The 12,557-nt window shown below is 41.5% G+C and overlaps 1 protein-coding gene across 1 annotated transcript; it reads left to right on the forward strand.

Annotated features, from left to right (window-relative positions):
* The first annotated feature begins 8,656 nt into the window (after positions 1-8,656).
* LOC143186256 (uncharacterized) lies at positions 8,657-10,656 on the forward strand. The gene is made up of 8 exons (XM_076389827.1): positions 8,657-8,789; positions 9,070-9,646; positions 9,731-9,796; positions 9,841-9,857; positions 9,905-9,974; positions 10,056-10,297; positions 10,353-10,444; positions 10,492-10,656. The coding sequence occupies exons 1-8, from the start codon at positions 8,657-8,659 to the stop codon at positions 10,654-10,656; spliced, it is 1,362 nt and encodes a 453-aa protein (XP_076245942.1).
* The last annotated feature ends 1,901 nt before the right edge of the window (positions 10,657-12,557 follow it).

Here is a 12,557-nt window from a genome sequence, read left to right on the forward strand (position 1 = left end):
GTTCCATCGATCTCCCTTCACAAAAATCTTAAACTAACAAGCCAAAGACATGAATGGAAGCCAAGTTCCATGCATGCCTTTAGCATGGACCTTAGAGTAGGAAATTGTCGAGTTATCATTAGGAATGGTTTGATTAAATTAGACTCTACAGCTAATGCAACCATGAAATAGACGAGCGATAGTGCGAGCACTACCACCTTGAAGGCCGGTAGGTCGGAGAGGCGTACGGCACTACACGATTCAGTCAATTGTCCATTGCTCCCTGCTGCCACATAGGAGCTACCGAAGTAGACCTAATTCCGACAGGCTGGTAAAGAGAATGTGCAAAAGGCGGAATCGTGTAGTTTCCACAGTCGAGTGTGTCTTTCCACACACCCTACTGTGTCCGTGGCGTCACTCCTAGTACAGACCCCCAAGGGGAGAACACGCTCTACCGACCGACGATTCCACGGTTGGTCACATGCTTCTACCAAGAGAAGCAGCGGTGACTTCCTCACCAAAGATGAGGAACAAGTATCAAAAAAAAAAGTTAAGAAATGACAACTCGACAATTGTACAGTGAATTTAAACTAGAGAGGCAAAGACATGGATGGAAGCGATGTTCCATCCACGCCTTTTCCTTGGACCTCAAAGTAGAGAAGTGCCAAGTAATCATTGAGGAGAGATTGGGAATATTTAGAATCTACCGCGCAAGGCAACCATGAAATAGACAATCGGTGGTGCGAGTCCTTCCACCTTGAAGACGGGTACTAGGAGAAGGCGACTGGCACCTCACAGCCCAATCAGTTGCCTGATTGAACTGTGGGGTTTCCACCTTCAAGTGTGTCATACCACACACCATCGAGTGTCCACATCGTCTCTCGCTAGTACAAATCCCCAAGGGAAGAAGAGCAAGCTCCATCGACCGCCGATTCCACAGTTGGATATTTGCTTCTACTGAGAGAAGCAGATGACCTCCTCACAGAAGGTGAGGAGGTAGTGACCGAGCAAGGAAAGCTAAGAAGTGACAACTTGGCAGTGTTACAATACTTTACAATGAAAACTTAGAAATAGGGCCTTAAAAATATTCTAAGATACTGTGACTTATATACTAGAAGCGGTGAATCCCTCGGCGGATGCGACGTCTTCATTCACACGAACAATAAAGAGTAAAGACAGAGCTTTACGAACCATAAGTGATGAATCCCTCGGCGGATGAGATGTCTTCCGTAGGCTTAACGATACGATCTTAAGTTAAAATCTTAAAGTCTATAGTTTGAACTAGTAAACCAAAGATATGGATGAAAATCAAGTTCCATCCATATCTTTAGCTTAGACCTTAAAGTAGAGAAGTGCCAAGTAATCATTGAGAAAAGATTGAGAATATTTAAAGTCTACCGCGTAAGGCAACCATGAAATAGACAATCGGTGGTGCGAGTCCTTCCACCTTGAAGACGGGTACTAGGAGAAGGCGACTGGCACCTCACAGCACAATCAGTTGCCTGATTGAACTGTGGGGTTTCCACCTGCAAGTGTGTCATACCACACACCATTCGGTGTCCACATCGTCTCTCGCTAGTACAAACCCCCAAGGGAAGAAGAACAAGCTCCATCGACCGCCGATTCCACAGTTGGACATTTGCTTCTACTAAGAGAAGCAGATGACCTCCTCACAGAAGGTGAGGAGGATGTAACCGAGCAAAGAGAGCTAAGAAGTGACAACTTGGCAGTGTTACAATGACTTTACAATAGAATCTTAAAAGTAGGGTCTTAAAAATATTCTAAGCGATTGCGACTTATATACTAGAAGCGGCGAATCCCTCGGCGGATGCGACGTCTTCGCTCTTCAGTCTTCAAGTAAAAAGTGAAGAGAGAACAAGCATCAAGAGTATTATATCAATAATTGGGGGAGCCTCCCCAAGAATACCCCAACGATGGCACAGCCATTGGCCCGGACAGAACCGGCCCGGGTCTCACCACGAGGAGGTTGCTGTGCTGGAGACCCATATGGATATCATAGAAATGAGAAAGGATCGACAGAGCAATCCAAACCCAGAGTCAAGAGACAACATATTTAAACAGAATACAGAATTGAACGACGTTGACATTGATGGAATTCTTCTTTTCATACTTTAATTCCATGTTCACCTAAACCCTGAAATGCTACAAATTAGAAATGCAAATAAAATCCCTCGGGGGATACAGTGTCTTCGTTCGACGAATGATCTTCAAGTGATGATGAGTGTTATTAGTGATGAAATCAACAGGAGGGAAATTATTGCAGCAGGCTTTCCAAAATGAAGAGCAGAATCAGAGGTCAAAAGAAATACATAAATCATTAAGGGAGTCTTCCCAAGAATAATAAGGGAACCATTGACGTTCAAGAGAACGAAAAAATTGATATAGACCCCTACCTAACGACCCTTACATCTAATACAAGATGCACAGCCATTAGCACGGACAGAGCCGCCCCAGGTCTCACCACGAGGAGGTTGCTGTGCTGGAGACCCACAGGGAGATAGACGGAAACAAAGTTCCATCGATCTCCCTTTACAAAAATCTTAAACTAACAAGCCAAAGGCATAAATGGAAGTGAAGTTCCATCCACACCTTTAGCTTGGTTCTTATAGTAGAGATGTGCCAAGTAATAATTGAGTAGAGATTGTGAATATTTAGAATCTACCGCGCAAGGCAACCATGAAATAGACAATCGGTGGTGCGAGTACTTCCACCTTGAGGACGGGTACTAAGAGAAGGCGACTGGCACCTCACAGCCCAATCAGTTGCCTGATTGAACTGTGGGGTTTCCACCTGCAAGTGTGTCTTACCACACACCATTCGGTGTCCACATCGTCTCTCGCTAGTACAAACCCCCAAGGGAAGAAGAACAAGCTCCATCGACCGCCGATTCCACAGTTGGACATTTGCTTCTACTAAGAGAAGCAGATGACCTCCTCACAGAAGGTGAGGAGGTAGTGACCGAGCAAGGAAAGCTAAGAAGTGACAACTTGGCAGTGTTACAATACTTTACAATGAAAACTTAGAAATAGGGCCTTAAAAATATTCTAAGATACTGTGACTTATATACTAGAAGCGGTGAATCCCTCGGCGGATGCGACGTCTTCATTCACACGAACAATAAAGAGTAAAGACAGAGCTTTACGAACCATAAGTGATGAATCCCTCGGCGGATGAGATGTCTTCCGTAGGCTTAACGATACGATCTTAAGTTAAAATCTTAAAGTCTATAGTTTGAACTAGTAAACCAAAGATATGGATGAAAATCAAGTTCCATCCATATCTTTAGCTTAGACCTTAAAGTAGAGAAGTGCCAAGTAATCATTGAGAAAAGATTGAGAATATTTAAAGTCTACCGCGTAAGGCAACCATGAAATAGACAATCGGTGGTGCGAGTCCTTCCACCTTGAAGACGGGTACTAGGAGAAGGCGACTGGCACCTCACAGCCCAATCAGTTGCCTGATTGAACTGTGGGGTTTCCACCTTCAAGTGTGTCATACCACACACCATCGAGTGTCCACATCGTCTCTCGCTAGTACAAACCCCCAAGGGAAGAAGAACAAGCTCCATCGACCGCCGATTCCACAGTTGGACATTTGCTTCTACTAAGGGAAGCAGATGACCTCCTCACAGAAGGTGAGGAGGAAGTAACCGAGCAAAGATAACTGAGAAATGACAACTTGGCTGTGTTACAATGAGTTTACAATGGAGACTTACAAATAGGGTCTTAAGAATAGTCTAAGTGATTGCGACTTATATACTAGGTGCGGTGAATCCCTCGGCGGATGCGACGTCTTCGTTCTTCGATCTTCAAGTTAATATGAATGACTGGGGGAGCCTCCCCAAAAATACCCCAACGATGGCACAGCCATTGGCCCGGACAGAACCGGCCCGGGTCTCACCACGAGGAGGTTGCTGTGCGGGAGACCCATATGGAGATCACAGAAATGAGAAAGGATTGACAGAACAATTCGTACTCAGAATTAAGACAGAACATACTTAAACAGAAAACAGAATGGAACGACGTTGGCTTTTGATTGAATACTTCTTCTATGTTCATTTAAACCCTGAAATGTGAAAAATTAGAAATACAAATGTAGTCTCTCGGGGGTACGATGTTTTCGTTCGATGAGTGATCTTGGTGTAATTGAAATGGGAATGATAATTATAACCAGTGATAAAATTTACAAGAGAATAGAGAGACATGCAGCAAAGAGAGAAGGGACGAATAATAGAAGCATATCAATGAACGTACAAAATGAAAGAAACCAGCCCTACCTAGCTACCCTTATATCTAATACAAGATGCACAGCCATTAGCACGGACAGAGCCGCCCCAGGTCTCACCACGAGGAGGTTGCTGTGCTGGAGACCCACAGAAAGATAGATGGAATCCAAGTTCCATCGACCTTCCTTTACAAAAATCTTAAACTAACAAGTCAAAGACATGAATGGAAGCCAAGTTCCATGCATGCCTTTAGCTTCGACCTTAGAGTATGAAATTGTCGAGTTATCATAAGGAAGGGTGTGGTTAAGTTAGACTCTACCGCTAATGCAACCGTGAAATAGACGAGCGATGGTGTGAGCTCTACCACCTTGAAGGCCGGTAGGTCGGAGAGGCGCACGGCACTACATGATTCAGTCAATTGTCCATTGCTCCCTGCTGCCACATAGGAGCTACCGAAGTAGACCTAATTCCGACAGGCTGGTAAAGAGAATGTGCAAAAGGCGGAAACGTGTAGTTTCCACAGTCGAGTGTGTCTTTCCACACACCCTACTGTGTCCGTCGCGTCACTCCTAGTACAGACCCCCAAGAGGAGAACACACTCCACCGACCGACGATTCCACGGTTGGTCACATGCTTCTACCAAGAGAAGCAGCGGTGACTTCCTCACCAAAGATGAGGAACACATTTCAAGAAAAGAAGTTAAGAAATGACAACTCGACAATTGCACAGTGATTTTACGCTAGAGAGGCAAAGACATGGATGGAAGACAAGTTCCATCCACGCCTTTGCCTTGGATCTTAAAGTAGAGAAGTGCCAAGTAATCATCGAGTGGAGATTGGGAATGTTTAGAGTCTACCGCGTAAGGCAACCATGAAATAGACGATCGGTGGTGCGAGTCCTTCCACCTTGAAGGCGGGTACTAGGAGAAGGCGACTGGCACCTCACAGCACAATCAGTTGCCTGATTGAACTGTGGGGTTTCCACCTTCAAGTGTGTCATACCACACACCATTCGGTGTCCACATCGTCTCTGGCTAGTACAAACCCCCAAGGGAAGAAGAACAAGCTCCATCGACCGCCGATTCCACAGTTGCGAGTTGCTTCTACTAAGAGAAGCAGAGATCACCTCCTCACAGAAGGTGAGGAGCAAATGATCGAGCAAAGATGACTAAGATGTGACTACTCGGCAGTGTTACAAAGATTTTACAATAGAATCTTAAAAGTAGGGTCTTAAAAATATTTTCAGCGATTCAGACTTATATACTAAAAGTGGTGAATCCCTCGGCGGTTGCGACGTCTTCGTTCTTCAGTCTTCAAGCAAAAAGTAAGAAGTGAGATGTATAAAAGACTCGGGCAGCCGCCCCAGCAACAGGAGCAAAACGAGAGATAGGGAAAAATATATGAATAAATGGAGAAGCCTCCTCAATAGCAAGAGGAAAACCATAGACGTTCGAGAGAATGAAGTTCAAGATAAATATTAGAAAATGTTATAATTAAACAAAGGAGGAAACTGAGCGAGATTGACATATGATTGAATTCTTCTTTAAATACTTTCATTCGATGGTTACCTAAACCCTTAAAGCGTAAAAATAAAAAATGTTAATAACATCCCTCGAGAGATTGACGTCTTCATTAAATGAGTGATCTTCGTACAAAGAGTAAAGAGAAAACCAGCGAAGGAAGAATATGAAGAGAATTATTTCAATAATTGGGGGAGCCTCCCCAAGAATACCCCAACGTTGGCACAGCCATTGGCACCGGACAGAATCGGCCCGGGTCTCACCACGAGGAGGTTGCTGTGCAGGAGACCCATGTAGAAATCACAAAAATGAGAAAGGATTGGGAGAACAATCCGTACTCTGAATCAAGACAGAACACATTTAGACAGGAAACAAAATGGAACAACGTTGATTGAATTCTTCTTCGATGTTCACCTAAACCCTGAAATGTTAAAAATTAGAAATGGTACTGAAATCCCTCGGGGGATACGATGTCTTCATTCGGTGAATGTTCTTCATGTGAATGAAATAGGAATGATAATTATAACCACTGATGAAATCAGGAAGAGAATAAAGAGTCATGCAGCAGGGAAGAAAGGGAGGAATAACAAAAGTATATCAATGATTGCAAAAGCAAGAGATGAACCAGAGATCACGAGAAATATATAAATGATTAAGGGAGCCTCCTCAAGAACAAGAAGGCGGGGTACTTAAAAAAAGAAGGAACCAGAAAAGAGAGACAACAGTAGAAATAAATTCAAAATTTGAGCAAAAACTTACCGGTTGCCCAAGATGACCACTGGTCATCGGTCAGCTGACCACTGGTCAGGGGTGTCCACGAGTCCATGGTGGTCCAAGGTCCAGGCAGGTCCAAGACCCAGGAGTCCCTCCAGGATCCCCAGGGAGGTCCTCACCCACCGGAGGACCCGCGACGAGTGACACACTCGTGCTTCTGCGGGGGTATTTATACTGTCTCGCAGAAGATGAGAAACCAATCAGAGAAGTTCTTCGGTTGATTAGAATTTCGAGAGCGATCTAACGAACAATATTTGGCGAGAAATTGATATTTTTCATAAAATACTCACCCGAGCAACAATTTCTGGCACATATGTTGTTAATAACAATCACACACAGTGTGTATTTGTATGTTCTTAGTTAACAAACGTGGAAATTATTAACTTTTCGTATATTATTTATCGTTCGATTAATCTCGCAACTCTTGAAAACTTCTTAATATTTCTTTTACTAACGACTATAAATGTTAATAACTTGCATCAGTCACTGCTTGCGATTGTTATTAACCCTCGGACTACAAATTCTGGGTCAAAAGTGACCCTGAGACCGCTGGCTCTTATATGAATGTAAAATAATCTACTGTCCGAGGGATAACAATCCTCTGGTCAGTCACTTCGGAGTTTCCAGCGGGTGTGAATCGTCCTGTCGATCCTCTGGACGAACTTCCTGGTTTATCATGGACTACCTTGGGTTACTCTCAACCACTCTGTCCACTAACAGCTTGACCATTGATCAGATGTCTTTGGCTTACCAGTTTAGATTTCAGACTTCAACATTTTTGCGAATAAAGATCGATGGGCCCTCAATTTCGTCTGTCTCCCCATGAGCCTCCGTGGTTCTTGTACTATCTACCTTTAAAGTTTTCAATCATTTTTCTGTACCACTTTTACTAAGCCATTCGTATTCTTTGCTGGAGTTTCATATTTCTTGGGTGTACCATGTAATCCGAAGCATATCTTGATGAATATAACAGAGATACAACTATTTCGGAATAAGTGAATGCTTCTTAGTACTTTTACATAAAATTCCTTATTCCACTGAATTTAGCCATACAAAAATAAGTATCTTATTTAGAATAAATATCATCACTCTGGTATATATTTTCTGCAACTACATATTTTTTGTAAATAGCATTTTCACTTATTGTTGAAATTATAGGGATAAATAAGCAGCATAGTTTAATGGGACACCTTATATATTGGGTGGTATGGTAGGAATATTTTCTCGTTTGCCTGCACTATCAGCGTGAAACATCCCACATCCATCGCTGAAAATCGCAGAGGACGCTCGAAAACCAGTGGTTTCTCGAGTCGTCGATATTTCAGAACGTGAGACACGGAGTCCAATGAATTTTTTAGTCTATCATGTATCCTCGGCTGTGCTTATAGCGCTACACTGTTATTTCACCCACAGCTGCTAACGTTGAGCGTGACACAGAAATGATATTGGAGCTTTAGAGCTCCAAAAGCGCACGACAGAAAGAAGACTGTTTGTCCAGTCTATCTCGTATACTCGTTTGTGTCAAGAAGATTAATTCATACGTCTCGTCTGTAGTTACCTGTGAATTTACCTTCACTGAATAATTATGAAAGTTCTAAAGAAATCTATCGATAATCGGTGAAGTAGGAAGCTGCCTGCAAGAGCCACTTTTTATACAGTATAACAAAATTCAAATACGTAACAAGTCTTACTTTAAAAATGAAATTCTGTATTAATGTTTTCGTATATGTTAGAATAATCGACGCAGTCAATTTTGTGGTACAAATTTACAAATTTAATTATGAAAACTATAAGCCTAGTGAAGTACTCTTTACGAATTAACACGATTACTATTATGTTTTTATTTCATTAGACAGTTTTCATGCAATTATAAAATGATAACACTATCAGTCATAATGGTTTTCTACGAAGATTCTAAAGTGACATATCGATATCTTCGTTTTACATTTCCATCGATTGAGATCAAACTTCATGTCATGAACACCATGCGGTTTTAAGAAATAGATAATTAGGGATATATACGAATTTGTAATGATGTAACAGGGAACGACAGAAATACCTAAATGTGTGTGTTGTTTCTAGCGATAAACGAAAAGAGGGGTTCTAAAACTGAAAGAGTACACGAACCTATCAGTCCGATGGGCAATTGTATAAAGCCTGTCGATCCCTTGATTGCTTCTCTTCCGAAAACCATTGGTGTCGACGCTTCGCCAATCGTGGAGTCCCAACTGCCGATTATCTTCATAATTGGAGGACCAGGCGCTGGGAAAAGTTACTCAGTTTATTAACTCTTCGTTTCAATCGATGTTCAAAAAACCTTATAACCTCGTAACACTATTAGTTTCTAATTTTTATCCTCAAAACGATGTAATCACAACTCCTTCAATTTCTCCTCCTTCTTTACATTACTATTAAATAATTTCTATAAAAAAGTTCTATTAAGAATAAAGCCTATCATTTACCAACATAAAGAACGAAATCCTTATTTAATAATCAAGAAATTCTTTCTTCGTTTTGAATGCTACATCTGCCTCTTAATTTGTTTTTTCAGGAACATTATGCAATATCGTGGCAGAAAAGTACGGTTTCCTCGGCATAATAAGCGCCGATATCATTCGACACGAGGTGTCGACACGCACAGACAGAGCCGTCGTGCTTGCGCGACTGATGTCACAAGGGCGATTGGTACCATCAGATGTCCTGATCGAATTGATTACTGTGAAGATGCTCGACCATCTGAAGAACACAAAAGGATTCATCATCGCTGGATTCCCAAGGCACGTGGACCAATCCAAATTATTCGATGCCGAAATACGACCACCCGATCTAGTTTTATTTCTGAACGTTCGAAACTCTGTTTTGAGCGACCGTATAATGGCCAGAATGATCACGACCACTGAAAGAATGCCATATGATTTCGATAGCATTAAGAAACGCATCAAGATGTTTCGTAAAAAGAATGGACCGATACTTAAATACTACAAAAAGAAATACTACGAGGACCAGATTTTAGTGGTCATCGATGGTGAGCCAGAACTGACAACCGTTTTTGATAGCGTGTGCACAGCTATTGATAACATTTTACCGAAATTCCCATCCACGTCCGCGACATCTACGAACAACGATAAGCAACCTTAGACCTCGATATTTTTGTATTTCTGTAAAGAACCCGGATAAGTGTATTTTGATGTATATTTATTGTATTGCAACAGGTATAAAATATCAGTTGCTCAGTTCATGGACGAGGTATACGTAAGATTCTCTGACAGAGACTCATGGTTACTCTGAATGCAGTGAATAATTTCTTTCTGCATGGCTTAAGTTATGTTAGTGTATCAAGTATTGTAATTAGTATTTAATAGAGCAGAATATTTAAATAAGATTAGGTATTTGTTTAATATTGCTGTGGAACTATTTTGTACACGTCATAGATCTATGGATTAATCAATTAATCAGGTCTATAAATTTACATTCCTTTCAGAATGGACCTAATGGAAAAAAGTTATATAACATTACATAGATACCCAATTTTGTTAGCTACCAAGTTGTATTCCACGAAAGAATTTTAAAAAATGTTTCGACAGTGTATAATAAATACGAAATTTCGTTTCTCCATAACTCTGCCAATGGGCAGGCAATAACCACGAAACTAATTGTTCGAAATAATTGGCAAACTAACTGTCGTCTACACATTTTTCCCGTGTACATACGAAAACTGTTTTTGATGGATGCGCATTCACTGTGTGTCTGTGTCCGTGTACCTCCATTTATACTCCGATGTACGTCTGTATTTATTCATCCCCTATACGTGTTTCCGCTCGTTTTAATCAGTAGATGGATGGTTGCTTCTATTTATGAACCCACGTACACAGACTGAGCCAGTGTGTCCGTGTCTGTGTATAAACGTAACTCATCCCCTACCACTCGTTCGTGTATAAGTGCACGCGATTCGCTTGGCGAATATATTCATAAGCGTGCACGCACTTTCCATGACGTTCATCTGCACTCGTATCCTTGGATGACTGATAGAATGTGCTCAGGTGTGGTGATGCCACGGATGGATGTTGAACTACCGAAACCTGGGGTTAAACTTACCCCACAAAGCGGGAAGGGGTTGGTTCGTAATTATGGATATTGACAATGCTTTAAATATTCTTGGATGGCTAGACTAGATTTGAATAACTAGACCAGACTTCGATGACTAGAAATTTTATTTGATTCTCGCCAAAATAAGGATGGGGATGAAATTTGAAGACTTCGGTCCTAATTTCTTAGTAATGGATGAAAATTATAGATATTTTTTATATCAGATTTAAACTCATGTAAGCATTTTTCTATACTCCAATAATACCTCAACGTATAAATAATCTGCTTAATAATTAAATTCTTTTCATCATTAACCTGTCATAACCAGGTAATAGGAAAATCGAAATAATTGGTCAATTAAGTATAGTGGAGGGTAAGAGAAGGTGCAAAAGGTAAACGAATCATTTAAAAAAATATAAAAAGGAATTATGGAGCATCTATATTGCTCAGAGGAAGAAAATATTCTCGAATAAATGAGTAGTATACTGTGATTAAAACATTCTTATAAGTATAAAAGTTACTACATATACACATATTACTCATATGTATCATATGCAATCTTATAGTACGATAATTCAGCTACTTGTGATAATTTAACAAAAGTGTACAAAAAGCTTTCAAATACAATAAAACCCTCCTCCATTACAAAAATAGAAGTTACTTTATGTTTTTCAAATATCACATACACATATTTATTTTCACATTCAACTAAATAAAAAAGACGAATTCAATATCATAATACCTACGTATTCCAATTATCTGACTAAAATAATTGCATCCAAATTACAAGTCACCAATATATATCCAAATACCAATTTTAAATATTCTTAACTCATTCCTGTACGTCATAATCCAACAGTAACGTCCACCTCATTTCCTACTTCATGTCCCATCGTATCACCCACAACTTCTTTTTAATCACCCTCTCTCCATCCGTCCCTGGCACCGTCCATCGCACGTATCCGACGCTTCACTGTGTACGTCGCCGTCTATCGAAGCCCACCGACGGTGTTCGCTGTGTGCGTGGGTGGATGGTTGAGCGGTTGGCTGCGTTTATGAGGGTGCGGGGCCCCGAAATTGAAAAGCACCCCAGCGAGAGCTAGGCGAGGGTGGTCGTGCAGCAGTCATTGACAAGCGAAAGACCGTATCAGAGGGTAATCCTATTGGTGGACGGCAGCGTCGCGACGTCGAGACGTCATTGGTCCGCTTTCGAGTCCCTGGGCGTGGCCTCGTACTCCGCCGAGGGTTGGTGGGGGTAAGGTGGCCTGGTTGCACCCCTGGCAACGATTACTGGAAAACCACAGGGTCGTTCGGCGGTAGGAAACCAGCATGGCGGACCTGGCAACCCCTCCGACTGGAATTTACCACTACCATCGCAGCTATTACCGCTACGACTGTTCACCGTTAAACCCAGCAGCAGCCAGTGGATTTCGCCCGATTTGTCCGGGGGAACACTTCAGGAATCGGAAGTTCGATCGAACGATTAATTGCTCCGGTAACTGGTCTTTTCAAATCCTGACTGTTTGGACGACGACGTCGCGGGAATGCTAGACGCTGCTCGCTACAGTGGCAGACACCGTGCGCTAACGAAATTTGTCGTCTGTGGAAACGAAATTAAATTGGCTTGGAATCAAGGGATTCGCCCTGTAGTTCACGAAGGGAGATTGAACGGTTTGGTTACCGACCTGCATTGACGAGAGGTTGGTTTCAGAAGAGGAAGTTGAGATATATAGGAATTGTTTTTCTTAAGTAATTTGAGCTCGATGTATGGAAATTACTGAATAATGGTTTTGGAATATTAATTATCGATTAAAATTTTAATTGTGGATCGTATGTGGCACGTAATGAGAGGTTTTACACACTTAAATTATACTTCTTAACGAACGAATTCTGCCACAATGCATTAGAAAATTTGGAAAGTAAACATTTGAAGCAATATTTTGCAGACATGAA

The sequence above is a fragment of the Calliopsis andreniformis genome, chromosome 12 (assembly GCF_051401765.1).
Source record: "Calliopsis andreniformis isolate RMS-2024a chromosome 12, iyCalAndr_principal, whole genome shotgun sequence".
Lineage (NCBI taxonomy): Eukaryota > Metazoa > Arthropoda > Insecta > Hymenoptera > Andrenidae > Calliopsis > Calliopsis andreniformis.

Bases quoted from the DNA above. Each gene is read 5' to 3' on its own strand.
- LOC143186256 (XM_076389827.1), top strand. From the start codon at position 8,657: ATGGGCAATTGTATAAAGCCTGTCGATCCCTTGATTGCTTCTCTTCCG. The intron at 9,975-10,055 runs GTCTATAAATTT...CAATTTTGTTAG, and splicing joins TGGATTAATCAATTAATCAG to CTACCAAGTTGTATTCCACG. The intron at 10,445-10,491 runs GTTCGTGTATAA...TATATTCATAAG, and splicing joins TAACTCATCCCCTACCACTC to CGTGCACGCACTTTCCATGA.